The sequence below is a fragment of the Heteronotia binoei genome, chromosome 7 (genome assembly GCF_032191835.1).
Source record: "Heteronotia binoei isolate CCM8104 ecotype False Entrance Well chromosome 7, APGP_CSIRO_Hbin_v1, whole genome shotgun sequence".
NCBI classification, from domain to species: Eukaryota; Metazoa; Chordata; class Lepidosauria; order Squamata; family Gekkonidae; genus Heteronotia; species Heteronotia binoei.
Window position 1 is genome coordinate 5,534,707 of NC_083229.1, and position 19,665 is coordinate 5,554,371.

A 19,665-nucleotide genomic window follows, 5' to 3' on the forward strand; every position below is an offset into this window, starting at 1 on the left:
GACCATTTAAATACATCTATAAACACAGTAGATTCAGTAGAAGGCAGTAGATTCAGTATGTTCATATATTCACAATGTAATCTGTAGAAGCCATGGACAACTTTTGAGCGCCGGTGTGATGTAGTGGTGAAGAGCGGTGGACTCTTCTCTGGAGAACCAGGTTGGATTCCCCACTCTTCCTCCTTCTCATGAAGCCTGCTGGGTGACCTTGGGTCAGTCACAGTTCTCTCAGAACTCTCTCTGCCCCACTAGCCTCACAAGACTAGCCTTTAAGAAGGATATAGACAAGCTGGAAGGCGTCCAGAGGAGGGCGACGAAGATGGTGAGGGGTCTGGAGATCAAGTCCTATGAGGAAAGGTTGAAGGAGCTGGGAATGTTTAGCCTGGAGAGGAGGCGGCTAAGAGGTGATAGGGTCACCATCTTCAAGTCCTTGAAGGGCTGTCATCTACAGGATGGTGCGGAATTGTTTTCTGTGGCCCTTGAACATCAGACCAGAACCAATGGGTTGAAATTAAATCAAAAGAGTTTCCGGCTCAACATGAGGAAGAACTTCCTGACCATTAGAGCGGTTCCTCAGTGGAACAGGCTTCCTCCTCGGGAGGTGGTGGGCTCTCCTTCCTTGGAAGTTTTTAACCAGAGGCTAGATGCCCATCTGACAGCGATGAAGATCCTGTTAATTTAGGAGAGGAGGCGGCTGAGAGGTGATATGATCACCATCTTCAAGTACTTGAAGGACTATCCTATAGAGGATGGTGTGGAATTGTTTTCTGTGGCCAGAAAAGTAGGACCAGAACCAATAGGTTGAAATTAAATCAAAAGAGTTTCTGGCTCAACATCAGGAAGAACTTCCTGACCGTTAGAGCGATTCCTCAGTGGAACAGGCTTCCTCGGAAGGTGGTGGGTTCTCCTTCCTTGGAGGTTTTTAAACAGAGGCTGGATTGCCGTCTGACAGCGATAAAGATCCTGTGAATCTGGGGGGAGGGGTCTGTGAGTTTCCTGCATTGTACAGGGGGTTGGATGACCTTGGAGGTCCCTTCCAACTCTACGATTCTATGATTCTTGTTGTGGGGAGAGGAAGGGAAGGAGATTTCAGCCACTCTGAGATTCCTTAGGGCAGAGAAAAATACGATATAACCCCCCCTACTCTTTTTCTTCTTTATCCCTGCTCATTGCGGGAAGAGCAAAAAGGAGTCCAACACAGCGTTCTGGAGGGAAGGAAGGAATCTTTAAAAACTGCTTGCGTCTCTGGCTAGGTGGTGCAGTTGTGGGGGAGTTCGTCCTTGGGCCCTGCAGTCTGACTCCCACCTTCCTTCTTCCTCCCTGCTGAGTTTAGAAGCTGGGGGTGGGGGTGGGGAGGCTGGAGGCTCTTTTCAATTAGCGTTTAAAACTCTCTGAGGGAGTTGAGAACATGATTAGCTGTTAATGTGCAAAAATCGGGCATTGCGCCATACCTGTTCATGGGAACCAATCCACCTCTCACAGAGGGAGCTTTTGACTCTCCTGAGCTCTTCTGTCAGGCTGGCTATTGAGTTCGAAAAAACGGGCAGACCTCATTTTGGGCTGGAGCGGAGCTCTGGAAACTCTAAATTTTGTTGTGCTCTTTCTTTCTTACCCCAGCCCCCCCCCCCCCAAATATCTTGCTTCTGGGCTCCAAAAAAAAGAATAACCAAAACATATAAAGCAGACAGATGGAAATCTTCCTCATCCCACTGTGGCCACATAGAAGATATTCGATTTATATCCTGCCCTCCACCCCAAAGAGTCTCAGAGCAGCTCAGAATCTCCTTTCCCTTCCTCCCCCACAACAGACACCCTGTGAGGTGGGTGGGGCTAAGAGAGCTCTCCCAGAAGCTGCCCTTTAAAGTCCAGAGTCTCAGAGCAGCTCACAATCGCCTTTACCTTCCTCCCCCACAACAGACACCCTGTGAGGTGGGTGGGGCTGAGAGAGCTCTCCCAGAAGCTGCCCTTTCAAGGCCAGAGTCTCAGAGCGGCTCACAATCGCCTTTACCTTCCTCCCCCACAACAGACACCCTGTGAGGTGGGTGGGGCTGAGAGAGCTCTCCCAGAAGCTGCCCTTTCAAGGCCAGAGTCTCAGAGCGGCTCACAATCGCCTTTACCTTCCTCCCCCACAACAGACACCCTGTGAGGTGGGTGGGGCTGAGAGAGCTCTCCCAGAAGCTGCCCTTTTAAGGACAGAGTCTCAGAGTGGCTCACAATCTCCTTTCCCTTCCTCCCCACAACAGACACCCTGTGAGGTGGGTGGGGCTGAGAGAGCTCTCCCAGAAGCTGCCCTTTAAAGTCCAGAGTCTCAGAGCGGCTCACAATCGCCTTTACCTTCCTCCCCCACAACAGACACCCTGTGAGGTGGGTGGGGCTGAGAGAGCTCTCCCAGAAGCTGCCCTTTTAAGGACAGAGTCTCAGAGTGGCTCACAATCTCCTTTCCCTTCCTCCCCCACAACAGACACCCTGTGAGGTGGGTGGGGCTGAGAGAGCTCTCCCAGAAGCTGCCCTTTAAAGTCCAGAGTCTCAGAGCAGCTCACAATCGCCTTTACCTTCCTCCCCCACAACAGACACCCTGTGAGGTGGGTGGGGCTGAGAGAGCTCTCCCAGAAGCTGCCCTTTCAAGGCCAGAGTCTCAGAGCGGCTCACAATCGCCTTTACCTTCCTCCCCCACAACAGACACCCTGTGAGGTGGGTGGGGCTGAGAGAGCTCTCCCAGAAGCTGCCCTTTTAAGGACAGAGTCTCAGAGTGGCTCACAATCTCCTTTCCCTTCCTCCCCCACAACAGACACCCTGTGAGGTGGGTGGGGCTGAGAGAGCTCTCCCAGAAGCTGCCCTTTAAAGTCCAGAGTCTCAGAGCGGCTCACAATCGCCTTTACCTTCCTCCCCCACAACAGACACCCTGTGAGGTGGGTGGGGCTGAGAGAGCTCTCCCAGAAGCTGCCCTTTTAAGGACAGAGTCTCAGAGTGGCTCACAATCTCCTTTCCCTTCCTCCCCCACAACAGACACCCTGTGAGGTGGGTGGGGCTGAGAGAGCTCTCCCAGAAGCTGCCCTTTAAAGTCCAGAGTCTCAGAGCAGCTCACAATCGCCTTTACCTTCCTCCCCCACAACAGACACCCTGTGAGGTGGGTGGGGCTGAGAGAGCTCTCCCAGAAGCTGCCCTTTCAAGGCCAGAGTCTCAGAGCGGCTCACAATCGCCTTTACCTTCCTCCCCCACAACAGACACCCTGTGAGGTGGGTGGGGCTGAGAGAGCTCTCCCAGAAGCTGCCCTTTCAAGGCCAGAGTCTCAGAGCGGCTCACAATCGCCTTTACCTTCCTCCCCCACAACAGACACCCTGTGACCCTTTCAAGGCCAGAGTCTCAGAGCGGCTCACAATCTCCTTTCCCTTCCTCCCCTACAACAGACACCCTGTGAGGTAGATGAAGATATTGGATTTATTTCCCGCCCTCCACTCCGAGGAGTCTCAGAGCAGCTCACAATCTCCTTTCCCTTCCTCCCCCACAACAGACACCCTGTGAGGTGGGTGGGGGCTGAGAGGGCTCTCACAGCAGCTGCCCTTTTCAAGGACAACCTCTGCCAGAGCTATGGCTGACCCAAGGCCATGCTAGCAGGTGCAAGCGGAGGAGTGGGGAATCAAACCCGGTTCTCCCAGATAAGAGTCCGCGCACTTCACCACTACACCAAACTGGCTCTCCAGTTTGATGGGGGAGAAAGAGAAAGTATGATGTGGGAGGTAAGGGTTTTTTTTATGAGAACTATAGTTCAAGAAGCATTTTAAGGTAGATGCTGAGCTGATATAATTTAGTCCACCTTCTGGTGATGTCAGGAGTGTGGCATATGCCGATGAGTTGTGCTAATGAGCTCCAGCACCATTTTTTCTACTAAATGACCCCTGTCTTAACCTGGAGCTGGCAACCATTCCCCCCCCCCCTCCCTATTCGCCGCTCGTGGCCGGGGAGGCATCTGCCCACTAGGTGTAAATGAAATTAGTACGGAAACCCACTTTAACAGAAGAGAGACGTGAAACGCGGTCTCCGAGCGGATGGGTGATAATGACAGTGAATTAACTTTTCTGCTAACTCTGCTTGGCCTGTAATTGTCCCAGCCAAAAGCTGGACCTCAGGTAGGGTTGCCAGGTCCAATTTCAAGAAATATCTGGGGACTTTGGGGGTGGAGCCAGGAGCAAAGGTGTGATAAGCACAAGAATTCCAAAGGGAGTTCTGGCCATCACATTGAAAGGGACCGCACACCTTTTAAAATGCCTCCCCTCCATCGGAAATAATGACGGATGGGGGCACCTTCTTCGGGGGCTCGTAGAATTGAAACCCCCGGTCCAGTCTTTTTGAAACTTGGGGAGTGTTTTGAGGAGAGGCACTGGATGCTATGCTGCAAATTTGATGCCTCTACCTCAAAAAAACAGCACCCCCCCCCCACAGAGCTCCAGATACCTGTGGATCAATTCTCCATTATACCCAATGGGAATTGGTCTCCATAGGGAATAATGGAGTGCCCAACAGGACTCTCCACACACACACTTTCTGATGACCCTGATAAATCAGGGTGAGGGCCTCCAAACCGGGGGATCCCCTGCCCCCACCTGGGGATTGGCAACCCTAACCCAGGAACAAATTCAGTGCAGCTTCTGTCTTTTTTTTCCTGTCTTCTGTCCGTGGCCCCGTGGCGCAGAGTGGTAAAGCAGCAGTACTGCAGTACGGTGGTCTGAACTCTGCTCACGACCCAAGGGCTGAGTTCGATCCTAGCAAAAGCTGGTTCAGGTAGCCGACCCAAGGTTGACTCAGCCTTCCATCCTTCCGAGGTCAGTAAAATGAGTCCCCAGCTTGCTGGGGGGAAAACGGACACGACTGGGGAAGGCAATGGCAAACCACCCCGTAAAAAGTCTCCCGTGAAAACGTTGTGAAAGCAACGTCACCCCAGAGTCGGAAACGACTGGTGCTTGCACAGGGGACCTTTCCTTTTGAAGAGTCCCGTGGTGCAGAGTGGTAAAAGAGCAGTACTTGTGATCTGAACTCTCGGCACACGACCTGAGTTCAATCCCAGCGGAATCTGGTTCAGGTAGCCGGCCCAAGGTTGACTCAGCCTTCCATCCTTCCGAGGTCGGTCAAATGAGTCCCCAGCTTGCTGGGGGGAAAGCGTAGATGACTGGGGAAAGCAATGGCAAACCACTCCGTAAAAAGTCTGCCGAGAAAACGTTGTGAAAGCAACGCCACCCCAGAGTCGGAAACGACTAGGGTTGCCAAGTCCAATTCAAGAAATATCTGGGGGCTTTGGGGGTGGAGCCAGGAGACTTTGGGGGTGGAGCCAGGAGACATTAGGGGTGGAGCCAAGATCAAGGCTGTGACAAGCATAATTGAACTCCAAAGGGAGTTCTGGCCATCACATTTAAAGGGACAGCACACCTTTTCAATGCCTTCCTTCCATAGGAAATAATGAAGGATAGGGGCACCTTCTTTTGGGGCTCATAGAATTGGACCCCCTGGTCCGATCTTTTTGAAACTTGGGGGGTATTTTGGGGAGAGGCCCTAGATGCTATACTGAAAATTTGGTGCCTCTACCCCAAAAAAACAGCCCCCCCCCCCCCCCCGAGCCCCAGATACCCACAGATCAATTCTCCATGATTTTCTATGGGAATAAATCTGCATAGGGAATAGTAGAGTTCCCAGCAGACATTTCCCTCTTTCTGATGACCCTGAAGCAGGGGGAGAGCCTCCAAACCGGGGGATCCCCTGCCCCCACCTGGGGATTGGCAACCCTAGAAGTAGAATAAAATAGCCAATTGTCCCTTTAATAAAGCTGGACTACATTTCCCAGCGTTCCTTGCTGCTCTGGCATTATGGGTAGAGAGAAGCCTGTGATCACAGCCTCCTTTGGAAACCAGGAAGCCGCAGGGAGGCCTCCCATGGTTCAGGGACTGGCTCGATCTCAAAGCCCACCGCAAGCTTTTGCATTTAACTCATTGCTGCTTTTTTGTAATGTTGAGCCCGGTGGTTTGTTGGGGGAGGTTTCAGCATTTCCGGTGGGAAGGGGGCTCGGCGTGCCCTCTTGCACATCTGGGGACAGAGAGTTGACAGAGATTCAGTGCTCTTCGGTGCACAGGTGGAGCAGCGGCCAGGTGGTTGCCATGTGGAGGAAAGGGGGGGTGCTTGGGCCTGGGGTTTTGCTGGTCACTGAGCCGACCCCCTGTCGGTTATGAGGCCTGCCCAGTTTTGCTCTGCAGTGTCCTGACGGTTGGTGATTTTCTTTCTTCCTCGGCGGTTTTATGCATTGCACGAAAGGGCAAAGATTCCTCAGGCCAGGTAAGAGAGAGTTTCTGACGGCTGGCTAAGAGAAGGCATTTGTCTCATTAAATCACTTCTCCCAAGGCAAGCCAGCTGGTGACTTGGAGAATGCATTTAAAATTAAAGTTGCTTTCTTTCCACCTTTCCCTCCCTCCCCTCTCTCTATTTGCCTGCCTGCCTGCCTGTCTGCCTTAGAATCATAGAATCAGAGTTGGAAGGGACCTCCAGGCTCATCTAATCCAACCCCCTGCGCAATGCAGGAAACTCACAAACCCCTCCCCCCTCCCCCTAAATTCACAGGATCCTCATTGCTGTCAGATGGCCATCCAGCCTCTGTTTAAAAACCTAGAATCCTAGAGTTGGAAGGGGACCTCCAGGCTCATCTAGTCCAACCCCCTGCACAATGCAGGAAACTCACAAACACTTCCTCCTAAATTCGCAGGATCTTCATTGCTGTCAGATGGCCGTCTAGCCTCTGTTTAGAAACCTCAAGGAAGGAGACCCCAATGTCATAGAATCCTAGAGTTGGAAGGGACCTTCAGGCTCATCTAGTCCAATCCCCTGCACAATGCAGGAAACTCACAAACACTTCCCCTAAAGTCACAGGATCTTCATTGCTGTCAGATGGCCATCTAGCCGCTGTTTATAAACCAAGAAAGGAGAGCCCAATTGCATAGAATCCTAGAGTTGGAAGGGACCACCAGGGTCATCTAGTCCAACCCCCTGCACAATGAAGGAAACTCACAAACACTTCCCCCTAAATTCACAGGATCTTCATTGCTGTCAGATGGCCATTCTAGCCTCTGCTTTAAAACCTCCAAGGAAGGAGATCCCACCACCTCCCGAGGAGGAAGCCTGTTCCACGGAGGAATTGCTCTAACAGTCAGGAATCCTAGAGGTGGAAGGGACCTCCAGGGTCATCTAGTCCAACTCCCTGCGCAATGCAGGAAACTCACAAACACCTCCCCCTAAATTCACAGGATCCTTATTGCTGTCAGATGGCCATCTAGCCTCTGTTGAAAAACCTAGAATCCTAGAGTTGGAAGGGACCTCCAGGGTCATCAAGTCCAACCCCCTGCACAATGCAGGAAACTCACAAACACTTCCTCCTAAATTCGCAGGATCTTCATTGCTGTCAGATGGCCGTCTAGCCTCTGTTTATAAACCTCCAAGGAAGGAGAGCCCAATTGCATAGAATCCTAGAGTTGGAAGGGACCTCCAGGGTCATTTAGTCCAACCCCCTGCACAATGAAGGAAACTCACAAACACTTCCCCCTAAATTCACAGGATCTTCATTGCTGTCAGATGGCCATCTAGCCTATGCTTTAAAACCTCCAAGGAAGGAGATCCCACCACCTCCCGAGGAGGAAGCCTGTTCCACGGAGGAATTGCTCTAACAGTCAGGAATCCTAGAGGTGGAAGGGACCTCCAGGGTCATCTAGTCCAACTCCCTGCGCAATGCAGGAAACTCACAAACACCTCCCCCTAAATTCACAGGATCCTCATTGCTGTCAGATGGCCATCTAGCCTCTGTTGAAAAACCTAGAATCCTAGAGTTGGAAGGGACCTCCAGGGTCATCAAGTCCAACTCCCTGCGCAATGCAGGAAACTCACAAACACCTCCCTCTAAATTCACAGGATCTTCATTGCTGTCAGATGGCCATCTAGCCTCTGTTGAAAAACTCCAAGGAAGGAGAGCCCACCTGCCTTCCTTCCTGTCTTCTGGCTCTCATGCATCTGATGTTCCTGTCCTATGGCTCTTGAACAGCTGACGTTTGTTATGTGTGGCTCTTAGTTAAGCAAGTTTGCCCACCCCTGACTTCTGACCTCATGTTTAAGCAGCAGCAGAAACAGGACTGTATCTTGCCAGAGGGTTAACACATCTGGTTTTCAATCTATGGTCAAAGCATTGAGGATCCTGTGAATTTAGGGGTAGGGATTTGTGAATTTCCTGCATTGTGCAGGGGGTTGGACTAGATGACCCTGGAGGACCCCTTCCAACTCTAGGATTCTAGGTTTTTATACAGAGGCTAGATGGCCATCTGACAGCAATGAGGATCCTGTGAATTTAGGGGGAGGGGTTTGTGAGTTTCCTGCATTGCGCAGGGGGTTGGACTTGATGACCCTGGAGGTCCCCTTCCAACTCTAGGATTGTAGGTTTTTAAACAGAGGCTAGATGGCCATCTGACAGCAATGAGGATCCTGTGAATTTTAGAGGTTGGGATTTGTGAATTTCCTGCATTGTGCAGGGGGTTGGACTAGATGACCCTGGAGGTCCCTTCCAACTTTATGATTCAATTCTGACTTGACAGTTGGACCTAAGCAGTTGCGTAGAGAAAGGGAACAGTTGGATTTAAGATTCCAGTAAGGTTAAACTATTGTGATGCCTGTACTTATTTTTTTCCCCATTTTTGCTATTGTAAATTGTTTTTAGGGATGGAAATGAACAAAAAGATCAAAATAGACAGTCTTAACGTTTTGTACTTCATTTATAACCTGCCTTTCTCCTCAGTGGGGAACCCAAAGTGAATTATGTCATTCTTCTCTCCTTCATTTTATCCTCACAACAGCCCTATTAGGTAGGCTGGGCTGAGAGTGTGTGACTGGCCCAGGGTCGCCCAGCAAGCTCCCATGGCAGAGTAGGAATTTGAACCCAGAACTCATGGCTCCTACTCTAACATTGTAACCATCACACCACACTGGCTCTCTTTATTTGAGTGTCTCTGGTCTTTTTTTTTTTTTAAATGCAGTTATAGATTAAGACTAATTTTGCACTAGACCTTTAATCCTGGTTTAGCCCTGTCCCCAAACTGACATTCTACACTAGCATCAGAGAATCAGAGAAATCAACTCTGTGATTCTTTGATTTTAGTGTAGAATGTCAGCTTGGGGACAGGGCTAAACCAGGATTAAAAGTCTAGTGTGAAATTGGTCTAATAATGTGCTTTTAAAACTCCTGTTTTCACATTTGTGCCTGTAAGGAAACATTAATTGGATACAAAACAAAGAACAGTGAATGTTTTAAAATTATCGCAGTTAACCAGAGAAGAGAAGGATGGATTAGGTCGAAGTATTCTTATGAGTAGCAATGGGGTTATAAAGGGAAAAGTGATCTTATCATGTATGTTTTAAATCGCTTGGAGGCCTTTGTCAAGGCAGAAAGGCGGGATACCAATTTGGTAAATAAATGAAAGTGTCATACTGGCACTGAGGAGATCCAGGTTCAAATTCTGCCCTTTGAAGCTCACTGGATGATTTTCGTCAGTTATTCTGTTTCTCTCTCTCAGCCTAACTTGCCTCGCAGGGTTGTTGTGGCAGCCCAGTGGAGCAAGGAAGAGCCGGTTATGCTGTCCTGAGCTTCTTGGAGGGATAAAATAATGTCAGTCAACACACAAAGTTAGATTGCATTATTAAAATGTCTTCAGTTGCGGAACGGTCAACTGCTCTTATCTTATATACTCTTGAGCTCTGTGTCAAAATACCCACAATAATATTGCTTGCTATTCATGGCATTTTTTCAATGGGTTTTTGTTTGGGAGGGGGTGCAGATAGATAGATGACAGAGAGACAGGCGGATATAGAGTTATAAAAACTTAAAGACCCCTCCCCCAATTTCAAATGGTTGATGGAAATGATAGGAATATCCCCTGGCTTTTAGAGTGACATTTTACATATGGCCTAATGAGCCATGTTATTATTTGGTTATTTATAGTCCATCTTTCTCTCTAAGACTCAAAGTGGATCATGGAATGAAATTATATAAATTAAATTTGTCATGTGTAGATTTAATGGCTTGTACAGCCGAAGGAATCTCAGACTCCTGGTTCCATCCATTGGGAGCTTAGAAGAAGAAGATGATATTGGATTTATATCCTGCCCTCCACTCCGAAGAGTCTCAGAGCGGCTCACAATCTTCTTTACCTTCCCCCACAACAGTCACCCTGTGAGATAGATGAAGCTATTGGATTTATAGCCTGTCCTCCACTCCGAAGAGTCTAAGAGCGGCTCACAATCTCCTTTCCCTTTCTCCCCCACAACAGACACCCTGTGAGGTAGATGAAGATATTGGATTTATATCCCGCTCTCCACTCCAAAGAGTCTCAGAGCGGCTCACAATCTCCATTACCTTCCCCCCACCAACAACAGACACCCTGTGAGGTAGATGAAGATATTGGATTTATATCCCGCTCTCCACTCCAAAGAGTCTCAGAGCGGCTCACAATCTCCTTTACCTTCCTCCCCCACAACAGACACCCTGTGAGGTAGATGAAGATATTGGATTTATATCCCGCTCTCCACTCCAAAGAGTCTCAGAGCGGCTCACAATCTCCATTACCTTCCCCCCACCAACAACAGACACCCTGTGAGGTAGATGAAGATATTGGATTTATATCCCGCTCTCCACTCCAAAGAGTCTCAGAGCGGCTCACAATCTCCTTTACCTTCCTCCCCCACAACAGACACCCTGTGAGGTAGATGAAGATATTGGATTTATATCCCGCTCTCCACTCCAAAGAGTCTCAGAGCGGCTCACAATCTCCTTTACCTTCCTCCCCACAACAGACACCCTGTGAGGTAGATGAAGATATTGGATTTATATCCCGCTCTCCACTCCAAAGAGTCTCAGAGCGGCTCACAATCTCCTTTACCTTCCTCCCCCACAACAGACACCCTGTGAGGTGGGTGGGGCTGAAGAGGGCTCTCCCAGCAGCTGCCTTTTCAAGGACAACCTGCCAGAGCTTTCAGGGACAACCTTGCCAGCAGGTGCAAGTGGAGGAGGGGGGAATCAAACCGGTTCAAGGGCAGAGTCTCAGAGCGGCTCACAATCTCCTTTACCTTCCTCCCCCACAACAGACACCCTGTGAGGTAGATGAAGATATTGAATTTATATCCCGCCCTCCACTCCGAAGAGTCTCAGAGTGGCTCACCATCTCTTTTACTTCCCCCCCCCCCACACAGACACCCTGTGAGGTAGCTGAAGATATTGGATTTATATCCCACCCTCCACTCCGAAGAGTCTCAGAGCGGCTCACAATCTCCTTTACCTTCCTTCCCCACAACAGACACCCTGTGAGGTAGATGAAGATACTGGATTTATATCCCGCCCTCCACTCCGAAGAGTCTCAGAGCGGCTCACAATCTCCTTTCCCTTCCTCCCCCACAGCAGACACCCTGTGAGGTAGATGAAGATATTGGATTTATATCCGCCCTCCACTCCGAAGAGTCTCAGAGCGGCTCACAATCTCCTTTACCTTCCTCCCCCACAACAGACACCCTGTGAGGTGGGTGGGGCTGAGAGGGCTCTCACAGCAGCTGCCCTTTCAAAGACAACCTCTGCCAGAGCTATGGCTGACCCAAGGCCATTCCAGCAGGTGCAGCTGAAGGAGTGGGAATCAAACTGGGTTCTCCCAGATAAGAGTCCTCACATTTCACCACTACAGCAAACTGGTTCTCCCTTAGGAGAGAGCTATTCATTGTTTGAAACTTATCTGCCTTTGTACTTTACGTAAGAACTCAAGGTGCAGCTTACAATGTAAGCAATAGCAAAAACCACAATAAAAATGCTCACAAACCCCTAGAAAAGAGCCCGAGCCCAGGAGCACCTTAAAAGACTAACAAATTGGGGGCAGGGGAAGAGCCTTCGTGAATCACTGCTCACCTGTTCAGGTACCAGTAGCTGAAGCGGTGAGGAGTGACTCACAAAACCCACCTCCCCTGCCACTAAATTTGTTAGTCTTTGAGATGCTCCTGCACTCTCTCTCTTTGCTGCTGCTACAGACAAACTTAACACAGCGGCCCATCTCGATAAAAGCCACACGTTTAAAATCAGTAGTTTAAAACTGCTGGTAGGCCAAGGAAATGAAGAGGAGGAGGAGGAGGGGGGGAGATAGAGGTAGTAGTGATGGGGGGGGGGGGAGATTGGATTTATACCGCAGCCTTCGCTTACAATCTAGTGGTGTCGTGGTGAAGTGTGCGGACTTTTGTCTGGGAAAACCGGGTTTGATTCCCCACTCCTCCACTTGCACCTGCTGGAATGGCCTTGGGTCAGCCAGAGCTCTGGCAGAGGTTGTCCTTCAAAGCGCAGCTGCTGTGAGAGCCCTTTCAGCCCCACCCACCTCACAGGGTGTCTTGTGGGGGGGAGAAGATATAGGAGATTGTGAGCCGCTCTGAGTCTCTGATTCAGAGAGCAGGGCGGGGTATAAATCTGCAATTCTTCTTCTTCTTTCTCTCTCCATGCTCTGTGAAGTAGGTGGGGCTACATTATCCCCTAAAATTTATCTCCTAAACATTAAGGATGATTTTAGACTTTCTGAATGAAAGGAGGAGTGGATTTCTTTGCTGCTCAATGCAGCTACGTATGCTGTAGCATTACACTGGAGACAGAATTCAGTTCCTTCTTTGGTGGCCTGGTTAAGCAAATGCTGGGAGTGTTTTGTTTTGGACAAAATGACGCATAATTTAGAAGGGGGGGCATACTTCACATCGAAGGCCTGCTATTTTAGCCAAGTGGTCTCCTTTTCTGGATTATTTTAAAAAGGCCAACGCCATGCCGGGAATTATTAGGAAGGGAATTGAAAACAAATCAGCCAGTATCATAATGCCCTTGTATAAATCGATGGTGCGGTCTCATTTGGAGTACTGTGTGCAATTCTGGCCACCGCACCTCAGAAAGGATATTCTAGCATTGGGAAAAGTGCAGAAAAGGGCAACTAGAAAGATTAAAGGTTTGGAACACTTTCCCTGTGAAGAAAGGTTAAAATGCTTGGGGCTCTTTAGCTTGGAGAAACGTCGACTGCGGGGTGACATGATAGAAGTTTACAAGATTATGCATGGAATGGAGAAGGTAGAGAAAGAAGTGCTTTTCTCCCTTTCTCACAATACAAGAACTCGTGGGCATTCAACGAAATTGCTGAGCAGTCAGGTTAAAACGGATAAAAGGAAGTACTTCACCCAAAGGGTGATTAACATGTGGAATTCACTGCCACAGGAGGTGGTGGCGGCTACAAGCACAGCCAGCTTCAAGAGGGGATTGGATAAAAATATGGAGCAGAGGTCCATCAGGTGGCTATTAGCCACAGTGTGTGTTTGTGTGTGTATATATATATATATCACTGTGTGATACAGAGTGTTGGACTGGATGGGCCATTGGCCTGATCCAACATGGCTTCTCTAATGTTCTTATTTTTCTTGTGAGAATTTTGGTTCAACCACACATAATATACCGGTCTGGCATTAATTTGTTTTTAATTTGCTTTTGCGCTGTTTGTACTTGTGGTTCATCTGGATGTTTATGGGAGACTAGCTGACTTTCTTGGATCACACTGTTGATTGTTATTTTGTCTATGATCCAGAATGTTAAACTTGTTTTTTTTTTTTATAAAAGTAGGTGGGACTGAGAGAGCTCTGGGAGAACTGACTAGCCCAAGGTCCCCAGCAGCTGCAAGTGGAGGAGTGGGGAATCAAACCCGGTTCTCCCAGATAAGAGAGCTATGGCTGACCCCAGACCATTCCAGCAGCTGCAGGTGGAGAAGTGGGGAATCAAACCCGGTTCTCCCAGATAAGAGAGCTCTGGCTGACCCAAGGCCATTCCAGCAGCTGCGAGTGGAGGCGTGGGGAATCAAACCTGGTTCTCCCAGATAAGAGAACTTTGGCTGACCCAAGACCATTCCAGCAGCTGCAGGTGGAGGAGTGGGGAATCAAACCCGGTTCAGCCAGAGCTCTCTTATCTGGGAGAACCGGGTTTGGTTCCCCACTCCTCCGCTTGCACCTGCTGTAATGGCCTTGGGTCAGCCAGAGCTCTCTTATCTGGGAGAACCAGGTTTGATTCCCCACTCCTCCACTTGCACCTGCTGGAATGGCCTTGGGTCAGCCAGAGCTCTCTTATCTGGGAGAACCAGGTTTGATTCCCCACTCTTCCACTTGCACCTCCCCCATAAGAGAGCTCTGGCTGACCCAAGGCCATTACAGCAGGTGCAAATGGAGGAGTGGGGAACTGAACCCGGTTCTCCCAGATAAGAGAGCTCTGGCTGACCCAAGACGATTACAGCAGCTGCAAGTGGAGGAGTGGGGAATCAAACCTGGTTCTCCCAGATAAGAGAGCTGGCTGACCCAAGGCCATTCCAGCAGCTGCAAGTGGAGGAGTGGGGAATCAAACCCGGTTCTCCCAGATAAGAGAGCTCTGGCTGACCCAAGGCCATTCCAGCAGCTGCAAGTGGAGGAGTGGGGAATCAAACCTGGTTCTCCCAGATAAGAGAGCTCTGGCTGACCCAAGGCCATTCCAGCAGCTGCAAGTGGAGGAGGGGGGAATCAAACCCGGTTCTCCCAGATAAGAGAGCTCTGGCTGACCCAAGGCCATTCCAGCAGCTGCAAGTGGAAGAGTGGGGAATCCAACCCGGTTCTCCCAGATAAGAGAGCTCTGGCTGACCCTAGGCCATTCCAGCAGGTGCAAGTGGAGGAGTGGGGAATCAAACCCGGTTCTCCCAGATAAGAGAGCTCTGGCTGACCCAAGGCCATTCCAGCAGCTGCAAGTGGAAGAGTGGGGAATCCAACCCGGTTCTCCCAGATAAGAGAGCTCTGGCTGACCCTAGGCCATTCCAGCAGGTGCAAGTGAAGGAGTGGGGAATCAAACCCGGTTCTCCCAGATAAGAGAGCTCTGGCTGACCTAAGGCCATTCCAGCAGCTGCAAGTGGAGGAGTGGGGAAGCAAATCCGGTTCTCCCAGATAAGAGAGCTCTGGCTCACCCAAGGCCATTCCAGCAGCTGCAAGTGGAGGAGTGGGGAATCAAACCTGGTTCTCCCAGATAAGAGAGCTCTGGCTGACCCAAGGCCATTCCAGCAGCTGCAAGTGGAGGAGTGGGGAATCAAACCCGGTTCTCCCAGATAAGAGAGCTACGGCTGACCCAAGGCCATTCCAGCAGCTGCAAGTGGAGGAGTGGGGAATCAAACCCGGTTCTCCCAGATAAGAGAGCTACGGCTGACCCAAGGCCATTCCAGCAGCTGCAAGTGGAGGAGTGGGGAATCAAACCCGGTTCTTCCAGATAAGAGAGCTACGGCTGACCCAAGGTCATTCCAGCAGCTGCAAGTGGAGGAGTGGGGAATCAAACCCAGTTCTCCAGATTTGAGTCTGCACTCTTAGCCGTCTGGTCCAGTAGGACCAACTCAGAGACCAACAAGATTTTGGGAGTAGAAGCTTTTAAGCCCCATCCTTAGATACCCCCCGCCATGAATATAACTGTCTTTGCCAATGTTTGTCTCCGCAGGTGGGAAGAGGAGCAAAGGGATGATGGCGTCAAGTGGCAGCAACTGCAGCACAACGGGCCCTGCTTCGCTCCTCCTTACGAGCCGCTGCCTGATGACGTCTGCTTCTATTACAACGGTTGGTGTGTGTTTGTTGAAATGGGCACTGTGCTGGCAACGGACCAAGAGGGTATCTTGACCGCCAAGGGCTCTCGAGCTTGTAGGGAGAGGTTTTACTGAGCCTTGCATCCCTGGAGATTCTCTGCTTCCCCAACGGTGGGTTGGGACCCCAAACTAGGTCATTATGTAAAAAAAAAAAAAAGAGTAAGGCCAATTTCCTACTAGCCTTGTTTTGGTCTTGCACTCCTTTTTCCCGGGGTGCTTCCGCCTGACTTTGTACACGCTGCTGTGGAGCTGTGACTTGCCCTGCTACTTTCCCAAGTTCCGTCTGCAGCTTAAAAATCTGGTTTTCAGAGGATCCTACAGCCGCGGAGGGAAGAAGAAGACTGCAGTGGGTGTGAGGTGGGTGGGGCTGAGATGGCTCTCACAGCAGCTGCCCTTTCAAGGACAACCTCTGCCAGAGCTATGGCTGACCCAAGGCCATGCTAGCAGCTGCAAGTGGAGGAGTGGGGAATCAAACTCAGTTCTCCCAGATAAGAGAGCTCTGGCTGACCCACGGCCATGCTAGCAGCTGCAAGTGGAGGAGTGGGGAATCAAACTCAGTTCTCCCAGATAAGAGAGCTCTGGCTGACCCAAGGCCATGCTAGCAGGTGCAAGTGGAGGAGGGGGGAATCAAACCCGGTTCTCCCAGATAAGAGAGCTCTGGCTGACCCAAGGCCATGCTAGCAGGTGCAAGTGGAGGAGTGGGGAATCAAACCCGGTTCTCCCAGATAAGAGAGCTCTGACTGACCCAAGACCATGCTAGCAGGTGCAAGTGGAGGAATGGGGGAATCAAACCCGGTTCTCCCAGATAAGAGAGCTCTGACTGACCCAAGGCCATGCTAGCAGGTGCAAGTGGAGGAATGGGAGAATCAAACCCGGTTCTCCCAGATAAGAGAGCTCTGACTGACCCAAGACCATGCTAGCAGGTGCAAGTGGAGGAATGGGAGAATCAAACCCGGTTCTCCCAGATAAGAGAGCTCTGACTGACCCAAGGCCATGCTAGCAGGTGCAAGTGGAGGAATGGGAGAATCAAACCCGGTTCTCCCAGATAAGAGAGCTCTGACTGACCCAAGGCCATGCTAGCAGGTGCAAGTGGAGGAATGGGAGAATCAAACCCGGTTCTCCCAGATAAGAGAGCTCTGGCTGACCCAAGGCCATGCTAGCAGGTGCAAGTGGAGGAATGGGAGAATCAAACCCGGTTCTCCCAGATAAGAGAGCTCTGGCTGACCCAAGGCCATGCTAGCAGGTGCAAGTGGAGGAGTGGGGAATCAAACCCGGTTCTCCCAGATAAGGGAGCTCTGGCTTACCCAAGGCCATTCCAGCAGGTGCAAGTGGAGGAGTGGGGGAATCTAACCTGGTTCTCCCGGATTAGAGAGCTCTGGCTGACCCAAGGCCATTCCATCAGCTGCAAATGGAGGAGTGGGGAATCAAACTTGGTACTCCCAGATAAGAGTCCGGACACTTAACCAGTACACCAAACTTGTTCTCAAGAGGGGGAAAGCATCTCTCTCTCCAATGAAAGGGGGCAGAGATTTACTTTTTAGTAGCTTATTTATATCCCTTCTTTCTTCACAACGGGGATCCAAAGCAGCTTATGTCATTCTCCTCTCCTCCATTTTATCCTTACAACAACCCTGTGGAGTTAGGTTGAGAGGGGGGACTCGCCCAAAGTCACCCTGCAAGCTTTCATGGCTGAGCTGGGATTTGAACCAGGGCCTCCCAGATAGTAGTCTGACACTCTTCATCGCTGCACCACACTGGATCACTGTAAGTGAAGGTAGATCCAGGTGGGTAGCTATGTTGGTCTGAAGCAGCAGAACAACATTTGAGTCCAGGGCCATCTTTAAGATCAGCAGAGTGGTAAAGTTGCAGTAATGCAGTCCAAGCTCTGCTCAAGACCTGAGTTCGATCCCAGCGGAAGCTGGTTCAGGTAGCTGGCTCAGGGTTGACTCAGCCTTCCATCCTTCCGAGGTCGGTAAAATGAGTCCCCAGCTTGCTGGGGGGAAAGCATATATGACTGGGGAAGGCGATGGCAAACTACACCATAAAAAGTCTGCCGTGAAAACATCGTGATGCGACGTCACCCCAGAATCGACTGGTGCTTGGCACACCTTTGGAGCCAGTTTGGTGTAGTGGTTAAGTGCGTGGACTCTTATCTGGGAGAACTGGGCTTGATTCCCCACTCCTCCACTTGCAGCTGCTGGAATGGCCTTGGGTCAGCCATAGCTCTTGCAAGAGTTGTCCTTGAAAGGGCAGCTGCTGTGAGAGCTCTCTCAGCCCCATCCACCTCACAGGGTGTCTGTTGTGGGGGGAGAAGATAAAGGAGATTGTAAGCTCCTCTGAGTCTCTGATGCAGAGGGAAGGGTGGGGTATAAATCTTTCTTCTTCTCCTTCTCCTTCTTTTCCTCCTTCCCCTCCTTCTCGTCCTTCCCCTCCTCCTTCTTCCCCTTCCCCCTTCTCTTTCTCCTCCTCCTTCTTTCCCTTCCCCTCCTCCTTCTTCCCCTTCTTCCTCTTCTCTTTCTCTTTCTCCTTCTCCTCCTCCTCCTTTCCCTTCCCCTTCTCCTCCTTCCCCTTCTCCTCCTCCTTCACCTCCTTCTTCTTCTCCTTCTCTTCCTCCTTCATAAGCTTTTGTGTGCATGCCCCCTTCTTCGGCTGCAATGAAATGGAAGGTGCCAGTTCATACCTATAGGCAAACGAAGGTGCCACAGATTGAGGCACGGAGCTTTAGTGTGCGGCAGGGGGAGGGTTCTTCAAAGGTACCCTTTCTTCTGAGGTGGGAGGCCCCAGTGCACTGTGGAGGCAAAGCCATTGGTCACAGGGCCGCTGTTGACTCTTCCAGGAAAGCCCATGAAACTCAGTTTGGCTGCGGAAGAAATTGCCACGTTCTATGCCAAGATGCTGGCTCATGACTACACGGGGAAGGAGATCTTCCAGAACAACTTCTTCAATGACTGGACGAAGGTATTTGTTGCGGGCGTGCTTGTGTCGCGTACACGTGCGCGTGAATCCGATGACCACCTGAAGTTGCCTTATTCTGCGTCAGACCCTTGCTCCATCCAGGTCAGTATTGCCAACTCAGACTGGCAGCAGACCTCTGGGGTCTCAGGCTGAGGTCTTTCACATCACCTCCTGCCTGGTCCTTTGGAACTGCAGATGCTGGGGATTGAACCTGCTGCATGCCAAGCAGTTGCTTTATCACTGAGCCATGGCCCAAGTGTAGGGGTGGCCAAACTTGCTTAAAAGTTAGAGCCACATAGAGTAAAGTCAGATGTTTGAGAGCTGCAAGACATGGACATCAGATGTTTGAGAACAGGAGAAGAAGATGATATTGGATTTATATCCTGCCCACCACTCCGAATCGCAAAGTCTCAGAGTGGCTCACAATCTCCTTTACCTCCCTCCCCCCCAGCAGACACCCTGTGAGAGAGCTCTGAGAGGGCTCTCCCAGAAGCTGCCCTTTCAAGGACAGCTCTGCAAGAGCGATAGCTGACTCAAGGCCATTCCAGCAGCTGCAAGCGGAGGAGTGGGGAATCAAACCTGGTTATCCCAGGTAAGAATCCACATACTTAACCACTATAGCAAACTGGCTTTCAAAACAGGAAGGGAGGCAGGCAGGCAAATAGATGTGGGAAGGAGGGAGGAAGATGTGGAAAGAAAACTTTAAATGCATTCTCCAAGCCAGCCAATGGGACAGTGGAGGCTTTGGGAGCCATAAAATATGTGTGAAAGAGCTACAGTTTGGCCACCGCTGCAGTCTAGCGCCTGCATAAGAACATAAGAGAATCCATGTTGGATCAGGCCAGTGGCCAATCCAGGCCAACACTCTGTGTCACATAAGAACATAAGAGAAGCCATGTTGGATCAGGCAAATGACCCATCCAGTCCAACACTCTGTGTCACATAAGAACATAAGAGAAGCCCTGTTGGATCAGGCCAATGGCCCCTCCAGTCCAACACTCTGTGTCAC

General features: G+C 50.5%; 1 protein-coding gene across 1 annotated transcript in view; it reads left to right on the plus strand.

Moving 5' to 3' along the window:
- Positions 1-19,665, plus strand: part of LOC132574825 (DNA topoisomerase 1-like) — a 63,201-nt gene that overhangs the window by 19,219 nt on the left and 24,317 nt on the right. The window contains exons 6-7 of the mRNA XM_060243056.1: positions 15,560-15,675; positions 18,538-18,659. Of these exons, the coding sequence (XP_060099039.1) occupies positions 15,560-15,675; positions 18,538-18,659 (238 nt within the window). The remainder of the gene's footprint in view (positions 1-15,559; positions 15,676-18,537; positions 18,660-19,665) is intronic.